The following is a 27,060-nucleotide window of genomic DNA, read 5'->3' as shown; positions in this document are numbered from 1 at the left end:
TTCCTTCACTCTCCTTATGTGCCTTTCCTCCGTTTTTCACTCGTTTTTACCCTCATCTCAATCTCCCTCTTTCACTCTCCTTCTGTGTCCTCTGTGTCTTTCCTCCACTCTTTCTTGCACTTTTGCTGCCTTATTTGCAATTTCTCTCTCTTTTTGCCTTTTTCCTTTTGCCTTTTTCATCCAGTTTTTCACCGTCGCTGCTGCCCCCGCGCCCCCTCCAGTGCGACCGGCCCAATCCAGCTCCCCTCCCTGTCTCCCAGCTGTCCAGCCCTCCCCGACCCGTACTTAATGGCAGCCGCCGGCGCACCAAAATGGAGCTCGTCTGCGCCCGCCTGCGACCCGACTGCAACCAGCGACAGGAACCCTGGATCTCTGCACCACCAACGCTACGACCCAGCAGCACTCCACGCTCTCAACCCAGGCCGCAACAACAACTGCAAGCTAGCATCACCAGCCGACACCCACGGACCCTTCACCTGTCACCGCTGCCAGCACACCTGCAGCACCGCCACGACCACGGACCTAGCGCAACCCGCCCCCAAGAACACAACCGAACCAAAGACTCTGCATTGCATCCTCCTCAACGTCCGATCCCTCCACAAACACGTCACCGAAATCTGGGACCTCCTCGACAGCACCAGCCCTGACGTAGCATTCTTTACCGAAACCTGGACCAACACCACCTCGAGACCAGACATCACGATCGCCTTTCCCCAAGGATACAAGATCTCCAGGAAAGACCACCCCACCCGCCCGGGAGGAGGAATCTCCATCATCCACAAATCCACCCTACGCCTGAGCACACTCCCCGACGAGCCCACAGACCTGATGGAACACCTTCACTTCAAGATACTGGTCAGCCCTACCTCCGCCCTCCAAGGATCCCTCATCTACCGACCCGCTGGATCCCGCAGACTTTTTGCCTACTACATCACGGACATCATCTCCCCACATGGCATTGCGTCCACCAACTACACCCTACTGGCAGACCTCAACTTCCACCTCAACAACCAACTGGACCCCAGCACCACTTCCCTCCTGGACACCCTCCACAACATTGGACTCTGCCAGATCATGACCGAACCACGTACTCAGCAGTTCACACCCTCGTCCCTCTCATCACAACAGGAAAATCCATCACCTTCAGCCACACCACCAAACTCCCATGGACTGATCATCGATGGGTCTACTTCACCTTCTGAACACCCACCATCTACAGATACCAGCACATGCTCCCACCAAGAAACTGTACCAGAATCACCGACGACCATCTAACCTCATCACTCAGCAACTCCACCCCAACTATTGCGGAAAACGACAACCCCTCAGCCCGAACCCTGCACAGACGGATCTCTTACAGCACCAACACCATAGCCCCCCTCAAGAAAAACAACACCATCCATGCCAAGAAAGCTAGATGGTTCACCACCAAACTTCGAGAGCCCAGACGCCCTTGCGGCAGAAAAGACCTGGAGGAACACCAAATCCACAGAAGCCCACAACAACTTCAGAGACGCCACCAACGCCCACCACCAACTCATCAGAAAAACGAAAAAAGCGATTGAAGACAGATTCTCCACTCATGCACACAACAGCAAAGAACTCTTCAACATCATCAAGGAGTTCGCGCAACCCACCAGCGAGTCTACTGACATCCCTCCCTCACAAGACCTCTGCGACAAACTCAGACCCTTTTTCCGCTACAAAATCAACTTCGACAACTTTGAGGAAGACAACCAACACACTGAACCCTCACACACCACCCCTGACACCCTGAAGCCAGTGATCGACAACTGGACAGCCCTCACCACCGAAGACACACTGAAGATGATGAAGTCAATCCACTCCAGGGCCCCCATGGACCCCTGCCCCCACCACATTTTCAACAGAGCCGCCAACACCATCACACCCATGCTCTGCCACACCAACAACCGCTCCATGGCAACCGCCTCTTTACCTGAGAACTGGAAAACACGCTCAGATCACCCCCCTCCTGAAGGAACGCTCGGCGGACCCCACCGACCTCAAAAACGACAGACCAATCTTCCTGCTCCCGTTCCCTGCGAAAGTCATCAAGAAAGCCATCAACAGCCAACTCGCCACTTTCATCGAAGAGCACAACATCCTCGACTCCTCCCAATCCGGTTACAGAAAAAAACACAGTACGGAAACCGCCCACCTCGCCGCAACAGACGACATCCGTATCTTACTGGACAAAGGAGAAACAGCAGCCCTCATCCTCCTCGACCTCTCAGCGGCGTTCGACACAGTCTCTCACCGCACCCTAATACGCAGACTACACGACGCAGGGATCCAAGACAAGTCCCTCAACTGGATCTGCTCCTTCCACTCTCGCAGAACGCAGCGGGTCAGACTCCCCCCTTTCCTCTCGGACCCTACACCTACCGCCTGTGGAGTCTCCCAGGGGTCCTCCCTCAGCCCTACGCACTTCCACGTCTACATGGCTCCGCTTTCCACCATCGTCGGAACCTATGGACTCAACATTGTGTCATATGCAGACGACACCCAACTCATCCTCTCCCTATCCAACAAAGCCAACACCACCAGACACAACTTTCGAGAAGGCATGGAAGCTGTCGCCAAATAGATGAAAAAACAGCTGCCTACAACTAAACACCAACAGAAAGGAAGTTCTCATTATGGGCCCAAAACCCAGTGCTTGGAACAACACCTGGTGGCCCCCCACCCTCGGGTGCCCGCCCACCCCCACGGACCACGCAAACAACCTGGGAATCATCCTGGACTCAGAGCTCAAAATGGACCGCAAGATCAACTCTGTCTCGTCCTTCTGCTTCCACACCCACCGCCTCCTACAGAAGACCTTCAAATGGATCCCCCTCGAACACAGAAAGACCGTCACTCATGCCCTGGTCACCAGCAGGCTGGACAACGGCAGCACATTCTATGCCAGAATAAACAAAAACCTCACCCGCAAGCTACAGAACATCCAAAACGCCGCCGCAAGACTGGTCCTCAACCTGCCAAGACACAGCCACATCTCCCAGCACCTGCGCACACTCCACCGGCTCCCCATTGAAGCTAAAGTCACCTTCAAGATGCTAACCCACGCTCACAAGGCCCTCCATGACATCGGACCAGCATACCCTAACAACTGACTCAAATTCCACGCACCCCAAAGGATCCTACGATCAGCCCAGCTCTCCTACGCCGTGGTCCCCTGCACCAGAAAGACCAGATCGGAAGACCGCACCTTCTCCTTTTGCGCGGCCAGAGCCTGGATCGACCCTCCTCTCCACCTCAGACAGATAACATCGCTCCCCATCTTTGCAAGAAACCTCAAATCCTGGCTCTTCAACAGACCCCCTCCTTGATGGACTGGAACCTGCGACCCCCCCAGCACTGTGAAACCCTTACGGGTGAGTAGTCGCGCTTAACAAACACCTGATTGAATGATTGATTGATTGATTCGGTGATTGAGTTACAATGCAGGTATGGTTAGAGGTGAACTAAAACTGAAAAACCATTGCAATTCACAAATTATAGTTAAAGACAAAATCCTTAACTCCCAAAACACCATGCAGATTTGCAAATATCTTTGTTTCTTCAGTTTTAATTTGTGACCATACCTGCACTTCCTCAGGTTTGTTTAAAGATACATTGAGGTGTGGTGACCAATGCTAACCATAACTTCAATTTAACATGTCCTTTTTTTCAGGTTTAAAAAAAATATTTTTTATCATGTATAATATCCAAATGCTCAGTGAGCCCAAAGCTCCATCTACAGCCAAGGCCGTTTAGTCTTGTGCAACAGAGATTTGGCCGAATAGCTGGCCCCCTAGCCAGGTCATGCCCCTAACCCTCTGTGAGCAACAAACACCCACAGCACATAATCTTTGGTCATACACAGCAGGGTTTGGTCAGGCACTACTCCCAACAATTACTCTACATGCAACCCCCCATAACCAGCTGAAGATTGTGGGCAGAGGAACTGGCAATCAGGCTTGGCATCCAGCCCATGTGCCTCCCTCCACAGATGGCCAAACACCACGACACACAGCCTTTGGACTTATGCAGTTGAATTGGCCACATGACCTGGCCTGTGACCAGCCCCTTCACCCAAATCATCATGGGCGGCCAACACCCACAGCACTCAGCCTTCAGCATTGTGCCATGGGTTTGGATGCAGGGCCTGGCGTCAGACCAGGCTTCATGGGCAGCCAACCTATGCTGCCCATGCCCTACTGGTGTGAACAGTGGGGGTTGGCTGCAGGGCTTAGCATGCATTAATGCCCTGTGTCCAACTTTCAGTGGAAGGCCAACAGCAGTAGGGGGTTAGCCATGAGTCCTGGCCTTTGTCCACATCCTGAATCAAAACTCCAAAAGGAGCCAACTCTCCTGAACAGGGCCGTGTGCAGTGAGGATGCTGGTAGAGCCTGAAATATAGACTTTCAGCCATAGGCAGTGAGGTAGTCTGCGAGGCTTTGCCATTGGCCAACTCACAAGCCCAAATCTCTGAAGGTGGTAAGCACACACAATGTTTGCTCTTTGGTCGTATACTACAGTGATTTTCCAAACGTCCCGCCCTCTGGCCAGGCTCTGCACCCAACACTCTGCTAGTAGGTAACCCTTTTGCACAGCTTGGAATTAAGCACAGGCCCTGCCACTGCCTATATGCCCACCTCTCCATAAACAGCCAACATCTGTAACTCCTGACTTATAGCTATGCACAGAGGGATTGGTCGTAGGGCTCCCCTCCAGTCAAACCCTGTGCATAATCTTCCACTGATCACCTTCAGCGATGCTCATAAGAGATATGTCACAGGTCCTGACCTCCATCCAAGCCATGAGTTCAACGCACCACAGGCTGCTAAACTGATCGCTCACAGGTTTTGGCTATGTGCAGCAGGCTTTGCTCTGGCCATAAACTTCTCCCAGCTCTTCATTGGCTGCCAACATTCACATCGCATGGTGTTCAGGAGCTGCCCAAGGTTCAATGGGTAGCCACACCACTAGAAAATGCTCTCCATGGCTAGCCTTTCTCAAGGTCAGGACCCAGGAATTGTGCGAGCTAAGTCCATTCCCAGCGCTAACAGTGCAACTTCTTAAATACTGACTGAGGTGGGCAGTTGATGTTGCAACTGTTTTCTCCATGAACTGCGTTCTCTGCTCCCTATCAGTGACCAGCAGAAAAAAATGTTTTTCACTGAGTTCAGAAGCCCAGTTCACTATTTATTGGTGGAGTTTCATCTTCTAAAAGCATTTTTGACAGGTTCTCAGCAGTTTAAGCTCAAAAATACTGAGCTGGTCTCCCTTCTACTTGCAACTGCTATCAAAGTAGGGCAAAGTGAAAACATATTACAGCACTGTTAGACCTGGGGGCCTCTGGTTGGCTGAGGTCGGTACCTTAGTCCAAATAGGGACCCTTGCTTCTACTCAAGGAAAGGATGGACATACTCTTAGATAACCCCTGCTCACCCTCCGATAGCTTGGCACGAGCAGCCAGGCTTACCTCCAAGGCAATGTGTAAAGTATTTGCAACCACATTCCCAGTAACACAGTGATACACCACAAATGGACATCACACTGATTTAGGAAAACAGCGGTGTCTTTATCAAGTAGAAATACGATGAGACCAAACGATAAAAATATCCAGCATATGCATATTCGTAATATTTCACTGGGCTGGTTATTAGACCAACAATCACTTGTAGGTTCTTGCAGTATAAATGAGCAGCTCACGATGTTCTAACGCAGTCCTAATGCAATGCTATGCAGTTCATAATGCAGTTCGTAATGTAGAAATACAACAGGCCTTAATGCAAATACTAATGCAGTAATAGTGCAGTTCGTAATGCAGGAGCAATGCAGTACGTAATGCAAGAATCATGCAGTTCGTAATGCAAGAATAATGCAGTTCGCAATGCAAGAATAATGCAGTTCGTAATGCAAGAACAATGCAGTTCGTCAATCTGCGCGATCAGCTCGTGCACCACTAGGCCCCAACAACAGAGACAATGGTCGTAAACTTAAAGGGGCAGCCCCGTTACTGCAGGGCAGGTACGGGCCGTTCGGGGACTCAGCGCGTCTAACGCAGTGAAGCGGGAGAGAGATCTGAGCACTCCATTACTCCTCCTGTATGCCTCCCTAGGTTACACATGCTTGCGGCTCCCGACCGGAGTCCAAGCCTTACCTGGGGGGTGCGCTGCCTCGCTCCCACTCTCTGTCCACTCGTCGGACGTCCTGCTGGGCGGTCCTGATGATGTTGCAGCTCCGGTGCTTGGCACGCTGTAGGCGGACGGGTTACGGTGCTGCCTTCTCCTTCATTGACCATCTTGGGCAGATTCCTCTTGGCGAACAACAATCCCTTTCACCTTGCAGCTTCCTTAGCTTCTAAAATCCTTTAGCACCTTGCAGCTCGGGCCGGCGGCAGTGATCCTCACTCACAGCCTCAGTTTCGATGACAATTCAGAAAAGGGGGTGGTGATGAACAGAGTGTCTGAATTAAGCAGACCACTCTTACCCAGTCCAAAGATCAGGGCTTGATCCATCACCGTTTTTTAGCTCACTACACCATCCCAGCTCAGAACCTGGCTACATGCAAATTAGTCTGTCCCTGGCCCAGTGCATCATGGGAACAGGGCAGACCAAACTACCAAGCCAATTCTTCACTGGAAAGGAGACAAGCTGCCCTGTTCCCATGATGCACTGGGCCAGGGACAGACTAATTTGCATGTAGCCAGGTTCTGAGCTGGGATGGTGCAGTGAGCTAAAAAACGGTGATGAATCAAGCCCTGATCTTTGGACTGGGTAGGAGTTTTCTGCTTAATTCAGATACATTCAGATGGGAACAGGGCAGACCAAACTACCAAGCCAATTCTTATACTGGGAAGGAAACAAGCTTCTGCATGCACACCTATGCCATGTGACAGGCAGACCTGCCCTTAGGGCATGTATGCCTGCCACAAGGCACCCGAGCCTGTTTTGGGGGTGCCAGAGGGTGTCAAAGTGACACCCCCTGCACCCTTGTGAAAATCGGTATTTACTGAATCGGTAAATACCGAATCGGTAATGCCCATTCATTCCTATGGGCTTCAAAGCCCATAGGATTGAATGGGCATTACCGATTCGGTATTTACCGAATCGGTAAATACCGAATTCTTCCGAATCGTTATTCCAGCACATCTGGAATACCTACATATCCACCCCTCAGATTTACCGATTTTTAATTACCGAATCGGTAAAATTCGGTAATTAAAAATCGGTAATTCGATTTTACCTACATCTGGCCCTATGTCATTTGAATTGCAGTGCCTTACTTCTCAAGTGCTATGGCACTTTTTGTGGCCTTACCTCTGCCTCAGCAGGCCTTTCTTTTTTCTCCTGAGGTACACTTGAATTATTGTTTTGCATTTTCATATAGAGTGAAATTTGTCCCAAAGGTATTGGAGTGCTTTACATGAGCACCATTTACATTACACAAGGTTACATACATTTTTTAATATGCAAGGGGTAGTTAAGAGATTTGTCCAGAATCACAATATGTTAGGCCAATGCTGAAACTCGAACCTGAGTCCCCAGCTTCAAAGTCGGCAGCTCTGGCCCTAACGTGACAATCTCTCCCTTAATAAAACTTCTCTACTATGTACCTATTTCTTTGAAAAGTATAGCTCTGGCTGGACATTGAGATATTAGGTGTAATCACTGTTTCAAACTCTAGCCGAGTATAAAGTCTGCTATCACTTTTTGGAGTAAGCCTTGACTAAATTATCTTGTTCCCTTAATACCACTATGGAGAATAAATGGCAGTATCCGCCACAGATACTGCCTAGTACAGGCATGGCCCGTGCAGGGCGTTATACCGGGGCGGTGACGTCAGGCGGGGGAGGGTCAGGGCGGGGGGTTGTAAAATGCGGGATATGGACCATTAGAGGTAAGTACCAAAAAAAAAACGAATTTCGTTGCCCACGCTGCATCGCCAAATGTGATGCAGCGTGGGCAACAAAATTCTTTTTTTTCCGGTACTTACCTCTAATGGTCCATATCCCGCATTTTACAACCCCCCCACCCTGACCCTTCCCCACCTGACGTCACCACCCCGGTATAACGCCCTGCACGGGCCGTGCCGGGCCTAGTAGTTCTTAATTTGAGCTGGCGGTTACTGCACTAACGCTCGTTTGCCTCCACAACACCGGACCTCAATACCTCAACAAGAGAATCTCCTTCCACGTACCCAAAAGAAACCTTCGATCCACCAACCCCATGCATCCTCAGAGCCATAACAGGGGGGGAGATCCTTCTCCTACATCGCGGCCAAGACCTGGAATGTGCTCCCAATCAACATCAGACGTGCCCCCTCCCTGAATGTCTTCAGGAAAACACTCAAGACCTGGCTCTTCAATTGAACGGAGCTGCTAACCCCCCTCCCCCCACCCCAGCACCTTGAGACCCTCACGGGTGAGTAGTGCGCTTACAATGCCCTGATTGATTGATTGGTTTCTGTGGACTAAGGCCTCTTTATCAGCATCAGCCAGAGCAAGAGAGAGACAGGCAGCAGAGGAAAAAAACAGGAAGATAAACGTAGGAAAACTATGACAAAGTAAGAAAGCATGGGTGAAAAAGTATATTCAAGAGTGAGATAAAGATACTGGGAATATATGGTGGTGGAACGAAGGCCTGAGGTAGGAGGAAGACTAGGCAGCCTTTCTATTTGGCAACTTTCTATTTGGCAAATTTCTTTGTTCAACCTCTACCTAGAACCCCTGGGAAATCTCCTAAGTAAATCTGGGATCAACTATCACCTCTACGCAGATGACACTCAAATCTACCTCAAAGTTGCCTCCACCCACGATCTCACTATCCTTAGCTCAACTCTCGACTCCATTCAAAACTGGATGTCAAATCATCAACTGATTCTGAATCCCTCCAAAACTGAATTCCTCCTCCTCTCCTCCTCACTCTCCCCTCCACCGGTTCAATCTTGGATGGATCAGACAAATCTACTCAACAATAAGCCTATCATTGTTGAAAGTGCTAAATCCCTTGGTGTCTTACTCGACAAGCATCTCAATCTAATCCCTCACATCAATTCCATTGCAAAGTCTGCACGATACCAACTGCGACTTCTTTGGGGAATTTGTCGCTTTTTTCCTGAGCATGACCTTAAAACACTGGTGCAATCGCTGGTCCTCTCCAGACTGGACTACTGCAACTCTCTTCTAACTGGCCTTCCCAAATCCCACCTGTCCCCCCTGAAATCGGTCCTACACTCAGCAGCCCGTTTCATCTATGGGGCTAAAAGAAGCGACCACATCTCACCGCTGCTATCCTCCCTGCGTTGGCTTCCCATCGAGGCTAGAGCTATCTAAAAGACTGCCTGTATCACCCACAAAGCCCTGCACTCCTCCTCTCCTCGCTACCTGTCGAATAAACTGAAACTCTCTGGAGGCTCTAGACCATCTCGGAATGCGGAAAATCTGCTGCTTGAACACGCCACTTTCAAGAAGGAAAGATCGATGGCCCAATCCTTCTCAGGCAACGCAGTGAGAATCTGGAACTCACTCCCGCCTCAGCTCCGGACTACCTCCTCCTCTCAGGCCTTCAAACGGGACCTTAAAGTTCTTCTCCTCCAAAGACACCTCCAAGTCTAACTCACACCTTTGCCTTCGTTTGAAGGAAAACCTCCCATTACTGGAAAGTCTATTGGCCAGGTTTATGGTACTTCCTCCCCAGTGTGTTCTGGTAGTTTAAATGTTTAGTATTATCCCAATACCTGTGTATGGTACCCTTTTGGAACTTGCACACGTCACTTTTGTTTTGTAACACACTGTTTGCTACCTCACACATTTTGTTTGTTTTAGTTACTTGCACAAGTGCCTCCATTGCCTACGTAATGTTTGTTCTTGTGATGGAGTGTCTGCCTTTTATTGCAATTTTATACTTCTACTTGTATTTTGTACATTTTTGTAACCTGCACCAATTTCACTTTTTCTCCTGTAATGCACCGATTGCTACCTCATGTATTTTGGTTGCTCACTAGTGTCACTTTTGATCCATGTAACCTATTGTCTGCATTTGTATTTTGTTCCTGTATGTCATTTTTGGTCCTTTTTTGAAGCGCTCTGACACCTTCGGGTAAGGTCCGCGCTATATAAAATTGCATAAATAAATAAATAAATAAACCCTCATTCAGCAACTCCAGCGTTGGGGCTCCTGAGAAAAACAATGGGCTTTGCACTTAAGAACTGCTATCCAGGAACAACTGATGCCCCTTTACACAAGGAAAAACTTCAAAAGACCCGGCCTCGCCCTTGAATAAAAGAAGAATAGACATTCAACTTCTGGAAAAATATTAGTCTCTCATCTTCAACTGCGAGAGAGGGAGAGAGCAGAGTGGTGAACTGCAGAGGCATCTAGAGGTGTGTCATGCTGCAGTATATGTCACTCAAACTTAACTAGCATCAGAAAGTGAGAAATGGCTAGGTTAACAATATGGCCAACTAAAATGTGTACCTGTGTTGAACCTGAATCATAGACCGAATTTATAACATGCATATAAAACATTGTACATCAACGTACCTGGGCAGTCTTCATTGCCACACACCCACTGGCCATGTCTGCAAGTGCTGCAAAAAAAGACCCTGGGGTTATTAACAAAAACTAACCAGACAAAGCAACTCTTCAAACTGAAAATAGTGTAGTGCATTTTCACAATAGTCACTACATAGAAATCAGAACATTTTGCAAAGCAAACATTTTCAGCTGTCAATTTCATGTATCACATCCTCTCCGCATATTTGTAAACAAGAGACATTACCGATTGGCTGACCTTCTTCCAAGGGGTCCTCTGAATGGTATTATAAGCTCGCTGTTTCCTAGCATTATGTTTCAGTTTCTTTTGTGTACCTCTTCATCTAACTAAGCTTGATAATCTCCCTCAGTTGCTAGCCACTGCATGCAGTAACTCCCTTCAGCCATTTATACTTCTCTCTCATTCTCAAGTCTAAAAGTAGAAAGCTATGGGTTTTAGGGTTAGGCTTCTCCCAGGTGCAAAGCCTATGCCTGGGCTTTATGCCAGACACCTTCCTGTCCACGCTGTGATGAGTAAATTCAGTCGCCTGAAGTGCCTTACTTATACCTTAGCAGAATCCTACTACTACTACTGTGTGGTGTCCCCAATGAAGCGACTGTAGCTAAGACTGTGTTCTCCCGTAATTCTGACAGCAACAAGTAGAGATCACACGGGTCTAGCTCTTGCCATGTTTGTATCCTGCGCTTCGGGAGCTGACGACACTGCCCTGGAGCCCAATCAGAAGCATGGGAGGCAGGCCCTCTCCAGTGCTCGGTGCACACGTGGGATCACTCCCAATGTCTGGGTACAGTGGATGTATGAACACTCACACAGCAGCACAGCAATGAAACCCTGCCTCCACCCCTAGTAGTATACATTATTTATTGTCGTCCACACTACTTTAGTAGTGTATGTATTCTGTCAAACTCTCCTGTTATTCAACAGACCCACCTGTAATGGTTTCCCTCTTGAGGAAGAAGTCCATTGGGATGTAGGAAGAAAATTGAATTTGAAAATGCATTTCAATTTTTCTCTCTCATACTTTCTTCAGGCAGGTGTAAATGAGTTATACAAACTGAGGTTAGACCTTTTTAGATCAGATTAACTCTTTTTTGTTGCATTCTTAAATCTTTGCTATCCAGTCAGAAGGTTCTAGCTGTCAACTATCAAGAAAAAACGCAAACTCTGCATGCAGTAGCACTAATGAAACATTTTGCTCCCTTATTGAGGTGATTCTGTCAAGAGTAACTACCAGTGGCTGAGATTAGACAAAGCATTCCACCCATCACATTTTTTGTACCTCAGTATGGTACCGGATGTGCGAGAGGTATGCCTAGTTGCTCACACTGCTACAGTACTAAAGCTACACTGGAGTGAGAAGGTCCTAATAGGCTGAAACCGGTCCTGGGTGGCTTGTGTTCCTATTCAAAGGGATCCTGGCCTGGCATTTCTGTCTGGACTGTATCTATTGGAGCAGAATCAAGACTGATTTACATGTGGCTTTTCCTCGTTGCTGTCTAAGATGGCATGGTGGGCAAATGAGTGATGATGATGGATGGACTGAAATGCAGCCCAAAGTAATTACCATTGGCTGTGGTTAACGAAATCCCCATTAATGCCAACATACACACTTACGGGAAATTTGTATGTTCTCCAATGGTAGAACATTAGTGCAGATTCTATTTTAGTCACAGTTAGAATATGTCAATTGCCAGGAAACTAATGGCAACCAATATAAAGAAGCTCCCAGGATTTGGGCAATTGCTTACAAAACAAAAATATATACCTGTGATCTAGTAGCTAGTGAAGACACCCCAATCCTCTGAAACAGCTGTGAGATTTGCTCAGAACTTGCAAATTTGTTTATTTTAAAGATAGCTAAAGTAGACGGGAAAGGACACTGTGTTGTTCTCACACAGGCCATCGAGGACATAGAAAACCCACTGTGGTGCTGGTAACAGGGCTGGATGAGCTGAGAGGGCGACAAGGCAGTGAAGATGAAAAGTACTCGAGTGATGCCGTTTTATTATAGGCTCATACGTAGGGTATCCAGATCTTGAGAACCAAAAACTGGGATTATTTTGCAAAAAATAGAAGAAGCACTACAATTTTACATCAATGGTGCTGCACAGAATGACAACTCTTATCCAAATAGGCACACAGAAAAAGCACTAAGAAAATAAATAAAATGTAATTTCTAAAACCAGCATCATACCTGTTAATTGAATTGGTTCCTTTTAGCATCTGCTAAGTAGCACAGCGTTAGAACACCCAATAAGTGCTTCTCACTGGTTTCAGTCGACCCCCTCTAAAAACCTGGACATGACCCATAATTGTTGAAATCTGCTGGGACAGCTGGTGAAAATCTGGGACTGTCCAAGGACGGGACACCTGGCCACCCTACTCATACTTAATTTGCTGCTGTAGAGAAATAATGCTCCTCGGAACTCCCATATGCCACATCATGAAGTATTGCAATATTTCATGAATTTCTCTTTGTAATGGATGCAAAGCACTATTTTTACACCATTGGATCCATTCGTATGATAGAAAACAATTTTCTTGACCTCATATTAAAAACGTTTTCTTGGTTTTTACTATATGGTAACATCTCAGCTTGTGTGATGGACAAGGACCTATAAAGTTAGCTTGAAATTGCCAGTGCTTGGTAGAACTCGAAAGTAAGAAAAAGTCTTGTTTTTGTATTGTTCCTAATCCTCTGAATTTGCTCAGGCTGGCAAGGGGATAAAGCAAAATCCAGATGCTAGGAGCAAAATGCAGTAAATGTCGAAGTGGAGCGTATTTCAAGTAAGCCTCTTGAAATAGAATCTCAAGAGGCTTACTATTGCTTGCATAACCCTATAGGAAAATCGACAACTATGCACCAGTGCCCGTTGAGCAAGCCCAGTGACCCTGCCAAGAGCTATCTGCAGGAGCCCGCTGCTGTGTTTATCTGTGTTTCGCCTGGCAACCCACTCGCTCAGCATGTATGTTGCAATCGAATGACTCACTCCACCACAGAATTCTGTGGTTTACAAGCTCTGACTCATTTGATGGTGAAGACAAAGGCAGGAACAAAACGGGGAGGAACCAGGCGCCTTTCCTTGCTAGCCTCGCCCTTTCCACAACGGTTGCATGTGCGCTTTGGATGAAAAATCAGCTTAAAGAAATTGGTTCTGACGAAACGTTTTACGCAAACTAATGTTTACACTTTTTTTTTGGTTGCAGGAATTAGCGTCACTAGCTTGACAAAACAAACCTGTTGAAAACTGTCTGGATTAAAAATGTTTTTTCTTTTGGTTGTCTTTGGCTCTTTTAATGGGAGTGCCCCTTCTAGCCACTGTTCATGTTTTTCTCTTAAAAAAACAAATCAAACATGCAGCTTTTGATAATCCCCCTCTGCTTTACTCCTTGTATTTTTACAAAGCCCTTATTTTTTTTGCTGCTTTTCTCCCTTCTTACAAACCCTTTACGACCCTCCCATCACCTTTTCTTAACACACCCCTTACTTCCCCTCTCACTTTACTGACTTTTTCTAAACCCCTTACTCTCACTCCCACTGTATTTCCACTTGTTTTTCAAACGTGTTAATCCCCTCCTGTTTTACTGCTGTTCATTTTTACAAACCCCTTATTTCCGTCTCACTTTATTCACATTTGTTTTTACTTATGCCTTTTTGTATGCCCTTTCTCATTCATGCCTCCCTGCTCTGTGTGCCCACCCCCTTTTCTATGTTGTCTCTGTCATGCTGTCTTTTTAAAATGAACATTTAACCTTACCATGAAACCATTTTCCTGGCTGAGACATTGTCAGTTTACTTTTCTCTAAAATGAATTTTTCTCAGCCTGTTTTCCCCAGACAGACTGTCTTCATTTTAGAAATTCATCAAAATGACGGATTAACTCCACACGTTAGTGCAGGGTAAGAAATCGACAGGGCACTGGGAAACCACACACCAGCTGCTATACAGGTTTCTTTCACAAAAAAAAACCGATTGGCAGATCACACTCCTGGGGCATATGTACAAGCCCCTCTCGCCACCACAACGTCCCTTTTTGCATCGTTGTGGTGGCGATATGGGCATTGCCTTATTTACAAGGCAGCGTTAACCCACTTAACGTGGCTTAAGGCTGCCTTGTAAATAAGGCCTTCTTTCACGCTATGCTTAGCCTGAAAGCAGCGTGCAGTGGGTGTTGTTGGTGGGCGTTCCACCGCAACTCCCATTGATTTTGACGCTGCCCACTATTTACAAGGGCAGTGTAAATAGGAGGCAGTGTCAAAATTGAGACCAGGGAAAACCTGTACTGAAGTTGACAAAACGAGGAGAAATGCATTATTTCTCCTCGTTTTTGCTTTTTCCATGTGTGCTGCCTAGTCACCCTCCCTGTACATAAACAATCCTTAAAACAAAATTACATTTTGTGAATTCCATGTGTGCTGCATTAAGCAGCAGACATAGAAGTGACAGAACGGCATTGAAAGATTGTTTATGTACAGAAAGGGGGACCTTCCTGTACATAAAAAATCTTTCCCCTGCACTCAGACACTCTTGCACTATGGAGCAAGGGTGCCTGCATTGGTGCTACACCATATTGTTGTAAATATGGTGCAGCCTTGTGTTTCTGAAGTGGCTGAGTGAGGTGTTAAGCCACGGCGGCTAATGCCTCACTTGACCATTTCTTTAAACATATGCCACTCCTGTGTTAACACGAGTGTCCTGAGTTTTTCTCATGGTTGCCACACATATAAACAAGAATTATCATATGCTGCACGAAAAAAACAGAGACTGAAATTGAAATACCATAAGGAAATAGTGCCTTGGTTATCATTGGGTAGACACCCCCCTCCACGCTGCCTTCCCTCCCGCGTGCACACTGAAATTAAGATTTCTTGCATGTATAAAAGTGAGTTATAAGAGTCTAAAACTAGCTTATTTCGTTGAATTTTCAGTTTCTTTTCTTGATCTGTTGTCTAAAAGTCTGGCTAGTTGAATGTTGATCTTCCACTTCATCCTAGCATTATGCGTTTTCTCAAATTACTAGCCAATAGGTTAGCCTCAAGTGTATTAATAAGTGTTTTTTCATTAAGGAGCATTGTGCCTGCTGTTCCTGTAATGTCCATGAAGCTCCCATTATTGAAAAAACATGCCTGAGATAATCAACAACATTATTAAAGGGGCAACTCTGGTGAAAGATGTCACAATGGTTTCAAAACCCAAACAGAGATCATCAAGCAAAAGATGATTCTGGAATATCTGTTGATGGAGATTTTAAGTGATGCAATACTAGGTAAAGAGAACTGTTTACTTTTTTCTCTTTCACTTACCACCACGTTTTGGATGACGCTAATTTTTTTTTATTTGTTTACGCACTTTAACAAAGGGTATGGGGGACAAATGGCAAACCCTCTGACGGTCCTCACTCTGTCGGGCTGTAGAGGTGTGTGTACGCGACGGAGATGGAATAGTCACTGCTGCTGACATGCTGAAGGTCCGCCTGACTCTAAAAGAGGTGGGTGGACATTCAGTCCAGCGGAAAGGGTACTTTGTTGCCGCTGCAATGGCATACCTTTTCTGCCACACGCTTAAACACACCCTAGTCTATACCCTGCACATATCTCTCACATGGTTTTGGTGCAGAAAATGTGCATATAATATTGTTATGTGCATGTGTTTTACCATTTCTTTACTCTTGTACCATAAGTGACAAGATGATTTTGCTTCTGTTTTGTAATTTCAAGATGCCAATGTCACTCTCTCCCTGCCTTGTGGCCCTTGGATGTTTGCTTTTCCTCTGTATTGGGACCAAAGTACACAGAAACCTTGTCCACCCTCGAGTCTCATTAAGGCCAAATTTGATGAATCAATGAAAACCAAAATTTCCTTAAGTTATCCTGCATTTAATGTTGCCAGTTGGAAGACAGGCCTCGATATACACATTTGTAAACATGTGTGGTATTATATCCAACTAAGACCAATTTCTGTCTCTAAGTCTAGCTAAGTATACTAACATATCCCAGTGTTCGCTTACAAATAGTAGGCACCTAATCTCCTTGGACCACCTGAAAGCAGCAGTTTAAGTTCTCAGTGTTGCCCAACTGTACTTCGGTCATGCTGTTCTAGTTGATATTCCACACTCACTTCGATCAAAACAATACTACACTCTGCTGCCACACTGGTCACTCACACCAGTGAATTCCTCGCATGGACCCTTTACCCCGTGATCTCCATTAGCTACCAGTAACAGCAAGGATCAAACTCAAGTCCCAGTGTCTCACCTGCAAAGCCATACACCAGAGAAATACCTCTTATCTAGCGAAGTTGCTCTACAATTCTGTTAGCCAAAGAGTTTCAGAAGCCACAGCTCGACTTTAGCTCAAAGCCCACCCTCCTCACTTCCAGGAAACATTGCATTATCTCTTCTTTAGCTGGAGTCTTGTTTAGGGATAGACAAAATCACTACTTTTGGATGTAGTATGCATACTTTCCCCCATAATTACACTTGCCACCGGTATTTCGAGTGACTTTTCTCTTCAATGGGTTACCCCCATACAAAGGCCACTTTAGATACCGGCTGGGGATTGGTGTGGGCAGAAAGATTTCTCAAGGCCTAGACACACTGTTCCTGCAAAACACTTCCTGTTTGAACTAATCTCAAATGACCTTAATGCTTGTGAAATATTGTAAGTACCTTGGGAAATAACATAGAACTTTGTGTACCTTGTAAAAGGGGAAGTATGTGAGATTGTATATTGTAAGAAATTAATGAGATTTCTGGTTGGCTAGGGCTTGCACCTAAGCCAGGCAGAAACCACCACTCTAGTCAGGGCAAGGGAGTTACATGCTGAAGATAACCCCTGTTCAACCCCTTGGTAGCTTGGCACGAGCAGACAGGCTTTTCCCAGAGGCAATGTGTGAAACATTTGTGCAGCACACACAGCAGCAACACACTAGGTACACTACAAAAGAAACTCCATACTAGGTTATATATAAAAAAAATAGCCTTTGTATTATCCAAAACACATTAGAATCATAATCACACAAATACACTGTGCCAACTGGTGCTAGGCAATATTTACAGGGGATTATATACACATGACAGGGCCAATTGGTCCACGGTCAGAACCTTTTAGAAAGCACTAGTAGCACATATAAAACACAACCAGTAACTACTGGTAGGATACTGTGCTTGGCAATACCACCTGCAACATAAACACATTATGTCTGCATCACTTTGGGCATAAACACATTATGCGTAGACCTCATATATATAAACCCCTTACGCAATAGGCATCATTCTAAAGCATCATAGCATGACATTAGGCATCAGCATAAATACATTATTCAACATCACATTAGGCATAAACTTATTATGCATAAATCAGCAGTGCACTGCAGTAACACTACTACCAGGTGCATATATGACCTTACAAACTGACCCCAGGCCAACTGGCCTTTCCCTGGGGCTCAAAATGCCCTCTGTCCAGAAATGTCAGAGATTGTATTGGGGCTTTCCACTGGCCCTTTTGCTGCCTATGCAACCCGAAAAAAGTGTGCAATGCTCTGGGGCGTGGGGTGCTTCTCACCCTCTCCTTATCACCAACAAAATGCCCTCAAAGGTATATGGCACTGGCACCACTGTGCCGCTTGGGGAGCCCCACTCTGGGGCGCTGAACACAAAATTGCCCAAACGTTGCAGCCGCCCGCGATCTCGTGGTTTAGCTGGAGAAAATTAGCCCTGGCACACTGTGCCCTGAGAGCCCCACTCCGGGACTCTTACTTGCCAAACTGCCCCCAAAAATAAATCGGCACCGGGAGCTCTGTTCACTGGGCTCCTTCAGGTGCACTTCCCTAAGCACCAACTGTGCTGCCTGAGTCCCACTCTGGGACTCTAACCATCACAGTGCCCCCTTCCCCAGGGCAACTCTGAGGCAACTCATGCCTTAGGGAAAAAAACAGCTCATGTACAGCCCCACTCACCGGGGCCTCTCAGGACTGGCCTCTCCAGTGTCTCGAGGTGCAGAGCGCGGTCCGGCATAGCTCCGCCCACCACAGGGCAATCTCTGCCTGACTTCCTCCTTCTCCTGTCTACTTCCGCTCTGTGATGCAGCCCTCGGTGCACAACGAGCGGCGAGAGCTTCCCTGTGTAGAGGGACACAAATGCTGCCACACCGGGTGTACTGGCTGCTCTCCCGAGCACTCCCCCTTCAGTAATGGGGTGCGGAGCCAAGTCTCTGTCGGCACAGGCACATAGGAAAGCAGAGTGCCCACCTCGCTGTTCAGAAGGTGCACTGACACGTGCACCAGTTGCCTCACTCTCCTCAGCACACACAGTGCTGCGGTGGCGGCTCCTGGCAAATGCAGGGTGGGCTCCCGCTTGTCAATAAACACCATAGGCGGGGTAGGCTCCCCCCCACGGGCACAAAAATGCGGGGTGGGGTCCCGCTCAGCAGGCATGATCGCGGTGTGGGATCCTGCTTCTCTCGCATCCAGGTGGGGGAATACCCACGTCGGGATTCCCTCTAAGTAAGTTTGCAGCTCTGCGCTGTAGAGCCCACACGCTCCTCTTCTCTTTGGTAATAAAAAGATAGCGTTTACGAGGCACTGAGAGTCCTTAAAGTTCAAGGGGCATTGCAGGGCCTAGGCAAGGAGGCATTCCCTTGTGGTGGCTCCTATGTTATGTTATGTTTAAGCCCCAAGTCACAAGGAAGCACAAAAGCACCACCATTTTAATAGAGACACAGTCCCAATATTTATACCAACATTTGCTTTGTCAGCCCTGGCACAGTGCTTGGGGGAACCAGCCTAAACTGGTTCTGGGGTTTTTGGAGCACTTTGTTGACAAGGCCCCTCTTCCCCTTTGTCAGGTGGGGGCTCATCATCAGACACACAACAGGGGAGCAGAGTGAGCATTGACCTAGGCAGGCACAGACCTATTCAGGGTCAGGGGACTACTCCTCCCACTACTCCAGATGCAGATGCTCTATTCAGCTTAGGCTGACTCAACCTGCCCTCCCAGGAGCCACACACACCTCACCAGCCCCTGTCACTCTAAAGCCATACATGCAATCCACATCAGGCAGGCAGACATGTGGCACACTGAAATACCAACTTCTAAAAGTGGCATTTCTAAAATAGTTACATTAAATCTGCTCACACCATTGCGTAGCATCTATTATCACTATTCCAAATATACCTAACCTGACCACGCTGCTCCTCTCATATCAATTACTAGCATTGTCCAGCATTTCGGACCCCCGCCCGCCCCGGCACCCGCCTACCCCGACCCCCGCCTGCCCCGACATTGTCCCCTGGAGCCTTAAAAAGGCGACATATGATAGTCACAGTAGTGCACTATAATGTAAAACTGTCTCATTGTATTACAGCTATTACTCCAGCCTTCGCCTGGAAATTACCATTTCCATGTGTTTAGAGTGGGGATAAACCGAACCAGATTTCCTGGCTTTCCTTAGGGCTGCTTGCTTTCCCCGTCCCCGCCTGCCCCTTCCCCCGCCTGCACCGACATTGTCCTCCGGAGCCTTAAAAAGGCGACATATGATAGTCACAGCAGTGCGCTTCGGGCTGTTTGCTTTCCCCGTCCACATGAAAAGTACCACGAAAAGAGGGCACATTTAAACATGGCTCCGAGGTTGACGGATCACTTTCGCCTGTGGGTTCTCTTTGAGCGGGGTTTACTCTTGACGGAGCTCGGCGTGCCGAGATTCCAGCATGGTAACATAATGCCAGCGTGTCAACCTAATGACCCTTAAAGCTGAAACGCTGAAACGCTGGCGCTCTACAGTTGAACTTCCTTAGCAGTGTTTGAGGTAAAACTAATGAGCGTGATCGTGGTAGTTTGGAGCCTTACATCGCCAGTCCCCCGCCTGCCCCAAGCCCTGCTGCCTTACCTCAGCCAACGCTCCTCAGTCCACCGCTCCTCGCCGCTCCTCCCCCATGCCATGTCCGCCACTCTTGGACGCCGCTCCTCCCCGTGCTCCTGACGTCAGCACGCAGGTCGAGGCTGGCGCTACTTCGAGGGGACTACTTTTTTTATAATGTACATTTTTTTAATATAACGTTTTTTTTTATTTTGTATAGCCTTTGTCCATCTGCACACCCTGAGGATTCCAACGATGTATCGGGTGTGTGGATTGGCGCTGTGGTTCCCGAGTTTACCCGCCTCAAAGCCTCAAAGTTCTTCCTTTATAATAGTAGTATAGATTGCCACTGGAACACTTATCAGGGAATCCCCAATGCATTCCTATGGGAGGGCAGCCTCACAGCGGTGAGAAAGCAAAATAGCTGTTTGTCACTACCAGGACATGTCACAAACTTAAGGTACATGTCCTACCTTTCACCTACAATGCACCCTGCCCATAGGGCTAGCTAGGGCCTACCTTAGGAGTGACTGACATGCAGTAATGGAGGGGGGTCACAGACATGGCACACACTTTAGGTGCCACTTCACAGCGGCAGTAACACTGCACGCACAGACCCTGCTATGGCAGAGGCCTGTGACAGGTTTGAAAGGCTACTTTGGTGTGTTGCACAATTAGCGCTGCAAGCCCACCTGTAGCATTTAATTTACTTGCCCTGGGTATCTGAGATACCACTTTACAAGGGACTGACAGGTAAATTAAATATGCCAAACAGGTGTAGACTAATCTTACCATGTTTACCACAGAGAGCACATGCACTTTACACTGGACAGCAGTGCTAAAGTGCCCACAGTCCTAGAAACACCATGTCCGAAAAAAGGATAGGAGGAAGTCAAAAAGTTCAGGGATGACCCTGCAAAAAGGGCCAAGTCCAACACATATATACAATTTCTCCTGGCCCTAGCCCTTTCTGCTTCTATTACAAACATAATACAGTACAGTGATGTATTCCTTCATGGTCCTAAGAAAGCACCATCTCTTCACCGGCTGTGCAGCCTCACTGGTCAAATGTTCCTCCTGTTGTATTGTATTCTGATATAATTAGAGGTTTGTAAACCACCCTAGTGTACTGCATATGCTGGTTAAATGTATCAATACATCTTGTGAGCAAGAGACCACCAGTATTTTATTATGAGTCACATGTAGTCCCATTCAGGTGTCAAAACTTCAGGAGGGTTTAGTGTCACAACCTTCAAGGAACTCCAATATAACAACCATCCAATAAGAGAGGAGGAGTATTAGCTTTTAAACAAGTTGCTTCTACAAATATTTCCATGTTCATACTTTACTTACCAGGTATTACAGTCCTGATCAATAGTGGAACCTGGAGCAAACCTCTTTCCAGAATGCATGCACGAGCACTTTGACACTTCAACACATTTATCACCATCGAGAACTTTCCCCTCTAAAAATAAATCAATGAAGAAACAATGAGTGACAATGATGAATGGTCTACTAAATGCAACTTAAACAAATATATAAAACACTACACACAGAGATTAATAAGGAATTATTGTTTCAGTGAAAACTCTGTAATCATTTAGTTAATGGCACATCAGACTAGTCTGGTTCGACTACATTATTTAGGACTTTGCATGGTGATCCAGGTATCTCTAGTCATGCACACTCATTGCTAGCATCAAATTAATGGTAGAGCCATAAAGACCCATATCCCTCAGTTATTTTATGTTCTTGAGTAAATTGAGCAGCTAATCCCACAAAGGGGTGCCTATCCTCAATCAGTGGGAATGGCATTGAAAAATGATTATCTTAACATATTAATTTTTTCACAAAAATAAGTAACAGGATTAACAAAAATCATTTGGGGTGTGTTTGGTTGAGGTTCCTCCTGGAGTGGGTTTGAAGCATTCTTTCCATACATTTCTGAATAATAATGAGTACTGGCAATTCATTTCAGTGTTGTACATTTTTGGGAATTAATTGAGTCTTTTTTCTGAGTTTTAGGGATGTCAGTGAGTTCTGGACAGTAAATCATGGTAGCTATCTTCATACACCACTGGTGTCCGAAGCACCTCAAGCACAATTGAGCTACAGTTAGATATTCATGTCAAGGTTTCACTGTTTCTAGATTATTTCATCATTCTCAATATTTGCTTTAAATCTGTAAAGCTAAAATGTGTGGCCTATCAGTGGACATTCCCTCTTGATTCTGGGTTGAATCTCCTTGATGAAAGGCTGTGGTGTGTCACTGATTATGGGGAGTCTCTTTTCTTCTGCACATAAACACAAGTTTATGTCACTAAGCAATGTTGAATTATAGCCCATACCTGAACCAGTTCCTGGATCCGTAGCTCAATGGATAATTGTTAGAAATTGGGAATCCTGGTTGGCTGTGGTATGTACACTGGCCAGGCAGGAACCATCACTTTAGTCAGGGTAAGCTAGATACACATTGAAAGATAACCTGTGCTCACACTCTGGTAGCTTGGCACAGACCAGTCAGGAAGTGTATAAAGAATTTGCAGAACACACTCACACAGTAACACAATGAATGAATCACAAAAAGACGCCACACAGGTTCCGAAAAATAATGATTATATTTGAAACATAACAACACTAAAACTAAAAAAATACAATGTATAGAAGCAGAGATATTGAATTTCAAAGGAATAAATGCAATAAAGCACTTAGAAGTAAGCAGCGCTAAAAAGGTTACCTAGGTCGCTCTGGACCAGGGCATAGTCAAAGGTGGGGCCGAATGCGATGAAGTGCTTGCCGGCACCAACACTAATGCAGGCCCCGGTGAACAGAATACTTGTCCTGGTAGCAAACAATGAGATGCGTTGATGTTGAGTCCTGCAGGAGCAGGATGTGTCAATCTTCTCCAAGCAGTGAAGGCTATGAGTCAGTTCAGAAGACGGGTGATGGAGTTGAGAGGCGTCGAGTGATGCACTGTATTATGCCATGTAGTCAAGGGGATGTGCCAATCTCACAAAGTGGCGGCTATACACTGTCCATTGCGTCAATCTTTGGAGGCAAAGCACTGGTTCCAAGGAGATAAGCCGATTTTACTCCGGCAACGGGGAGATCCACCTTTTCTGTTACATTCAGTATGGAGATGCATTGAAATCCCTGTGCAAGTATCTGGGCCACTTCCAGAGACCCAGGTACATGAGCAGTAGTATAGATGATGATATCCCTGAGTCTCGAGCAAAAGGAGGCAAGCCAATAAGCCTTTGAAAATCACTTGGAGTAAAGGCAGAGTCCAGCTCTCCTTCAGCCGAGTCAGAGAGCAGCAGGCCAACAAACAGAAAAGTAGGCATTCCAGACCAGCAGTCCTGTTAAGGTCCTTTGAGCAACACAGCAGTTCTTCTGGCAGAGCTTCAGTTGCAAGTAAAATAGTGATTGATTTTTGGCGGGTCAGAGACCCAGTATCTATACCCAAAACTGTTTTGGATGCAGTGGTGACTTTATTTATATTTATTTATAATTACATTTATTGAGCGCGCAGCTACCCGGAGGTTTCCCGGCGCTAGGGCAAACTGAATGATGAGAGGGAGGGAGGAACGTAAGATCAAACATTACTTGTTGAAAAGCCACGTTTTTATTCCCTTACGGAATTTCAGAAAGCACAATTCAGTGCGCAAAGATTGAGGAAGAGAATTCCATAAGGATGGGGCCTTGAAAGCATGGGGACTTGAAAGCAACTCTCTGAAGTGCACAAGTATCCTTTTCAATACAGTCCTGTCTGTCAGGCTATTTGTAGGGGGTAATCTATTCTTTGTGTGGAGCTGGAACACTCCTGATTCAAGTGAAGTGTTAGGCCCTCCCTTCTATCCTGCAAAGACAATGCCATCAGAATGTAGATGTATTTAGATGGGTACTCAGACACACCTATCCTTCCTGTGTCGTGGCTGTCTGGAGGGAATGCACAAAGTGTAGCTGTCACCCACCTCAGACATGTATTGGAGACAGACTGCCTGAGCAGTAAGACAGATTAATGTTCACTTTCTAAAAGTAGCATTTCTAAAACAGTAATGTTAAATCCAACTGCACCAGTAAGGAGTATTTATCATTTCCCTTCCAAAAATATGAAACATGAAAAAGCTACTTCTCTGTGATCAGAAATTACAGCTTAAAATTGTATTACAGGATTCCCAATGCTACCCTATGACAGGGGTAGGCCTCACAATGGTGAAAAACGAATTTGGGTGTTTGTCACTACCAGTTTATAGTTTGTCACTACCAGGACATGTAAAGATTAAACACACATGTTCTACCTTTTACTTACATGGCACTCTGCCCTTACGGTTATTTAGGGCCTACCTTAGGAATGAAATATATGCAATAAAAGGGGAGTTTTAGGCTTGGTAGGTGGTTTTAAATGTCAAGCCAAAGCGGCCATTAACTGCACACACAGGCCCTGCGATGGCACAAAGGCAACCTATGTGGTTGGTACAATCAGTGCTGCAGGCCCACCAGTAGCATTTGACTTACGGGACCTGGGTATATGTTATACATATTTGAAAAGGACTTACTAGTAAATCAAATATCAAAAATGGTTTACACCAAAAAAGTGTAAACCAATTATACCATGTTTAGGGGATATAGCACATGCACTTTAGCACTGGCCATCACTGGCAAAGTGCCCAGCGTCCTAAAACCAACAAAAAGAAGCTCAGAAAAAGAGGAGGAAGGCAAAAGGTGGGGCCCACCCTTCACAGTTGGCCATTTTCCAACAATAATTCTGAATTATGTTTGTAGCGCCTCTGTCAGGGAACACATGGCTGCAGTTTCAACATGGCCATTGTAGCATCAGTTTTCATAAAACAGGATCAGTGCACTATGCTCTTAGGGATGTGTCTTGGTGCATGATGCACAGCAGTAAAATCACACTTTTTGTTGAGTAACAAAATATGTAAATTTGTGTTACGCTCTGCCACAGGAATCCTCAATGTTAATACCAATTGTGTGATTTTCCTTTAAAGACACTGATGTGGCAATAAACCTTACCTAAATTAGGAATGTGCCAAAAACCTTTTGACACATTTAATGTGAAGCAGGATGCATACATCTAGAAGAAATTAGTCTGTAAAGAAGAATTCCTTTTTCAAATCGAGTTGAATTAGAAAAAGCACTGACAGCAGGTTGCAGTGATTGAAACCGTGTGAATAAAACCTAAAAATGCAGAGGCGTAGGCTCACACACTGTGAGGCTTTACCGGCTTCTCAAAGTGGGACAGCAGAGGTATCCCTAACCTGGGAGACATGTGGAAAGGTGATACAATCGGCTCATTTCAAGATCTGTGTTGGGTTGTCCCTGGTTTAAAATGTTAGGTACAGAATGCAGTGAGGGTTCTGCTGATGGCAGCTGCTGTCAGACCCTTAAACTTACCTTCTGTCCGTCATGTGGTGACGTCTTTTCAGTGGAGACGAGTTGGCAACACTGAGGTACTGCTTATGCGTCTCGGCTAACTTTGGGTCCTGGCACTTGGATGTCTCTGCAATGATGGTGCATATATTAGCGTACCCTGGAGTGTGCGCTGGCTGGCATTTGGCAGTGGAGCAGGGTAGGCTGGCATTTGGCACTAAGGTTGGGTAGGTTGTGCCATTTCCCTGTATCTGCATGTTTTTGAAGTTCACCTCATTGATGATTTGGGGGTGGTGTGCGTCATAGAAATCGATTGTCCATGCTCAATACAAGTCCTAATGACTTTGTTGAACAAGCATCTTATAATTTACTATGGCACATTGTTATGGGCGAATTTACACCAGAGGTGACTGGCACACTGTGGCTTCATTTATTATTTTATTTATATCTTTTATAGTTTTATAGAGCGCGAACCAGACCCATGAGGGTATCAGAGCGCTTTACATGATTAAGGAGAGGTATACAAGCGTAGGGACGGGAAGGATCAAATTAAGGAAGGTAGGGATACATTATACAGGAAAAGCACGCTGCACGTTTAAAGATCGGCTACATGTGAAAAAATGAAAACAGGTAGATACATTATACAAGAAGGCACGCAGTCTCAGCTCTTGAGGGGAAGCCCAGGAGTGCAGAATATGTATCATCCGTGGAGGCCATGGATATTGCCGAGGTGGAGAATGGGGCAGGTCAAGACAATGTGGTGACTGTGAAGTATTCGTTGGTGAGGTATTTTCCCATTAGGAAGGTTTTGGTTTCCTTCTTAAAGTGTGCCAAGGATGGAAGTCTTCTAATGGCAGGTGGGAGAGAGTTCCAAATTCTTGGCGCGGCCCCTGAAAAGGCCCGATTGTAGGGTTTGTTTTTTCTGGAAGCATGCAGGTTGCAGCAGCAGGTCTTTGCCATATCGCAAGTTTCTGGCTCCTCCAGATACCACGAGATTTTGTGCGAGAAATTAAGGGGAATTGGAGTAAAGGTCTTTGTGAGTAATGCAGGCCATTTTAAATTGGATTCTGGCCTCTAGGGGAAGCCAGTGCAGAGCTTTGAGGTGGGGGGTGATGTCGTCGAATTTCCTTGAGCCAGTTAGGAGTCTAGCGGCAGTCTAGAGGCAGGCCTTCAAAGGGGCCAGAGAGTTCTTGGGTAACCTCAGGGGAAGAGATTTTTATGTAGATCTGAGTATCGTCGGCGTA

The 27,060-nt window shown here is 46.3% G+C and overlaps 1 protein-coding gene across 1 annotated transcript in view; it reads right to left on the bottom strand.

The window, feature by feature from the left end:
• The window catches only part of VWF (von Willebrand factor), a 1,126,314-nt gene that overhangs the window by 960,725 nt on the left and 138,529 nt on the right, over positions 1 to 27,060 (bottom strand). Inside the window, exons 9-10 of the mRNA XM_086921215.1 lie at positions 21,779 to 21,890; positions 10,558 to 10,604 (exon numbers count right to left, since the gene is read on the bottom strand). Coding sequence (XP_086777341.1) covers positions 10,558 to 10,604; positions 21,779 to 21,890 — 159 coding nt within the window. The remainder of the gene's footprint in view (positions 1 to 10,557; positions 10,605 to 21,778; positions 21,891 to 27,060) is intronic.

This window comes from Lissotriton vulgaris, chromosome 1_1 (assembly GCF_964263255.1).
Source record: "Lissotriton vulgaris chromosome 1_1, aLisVul1.2, whole genome shotgun sequence".
Classification (NCBI taxonomy): Eukaryota; Metazoa; Chordata; class Amphibia; order Caudata; family Salamandridae; genus Lissotriton; species Lissotriton vulgaris.
Note: the sequence above shows the minus strand (reverse complement) of the source record. Positions and strands in the feature narration are given on the sequence as shown.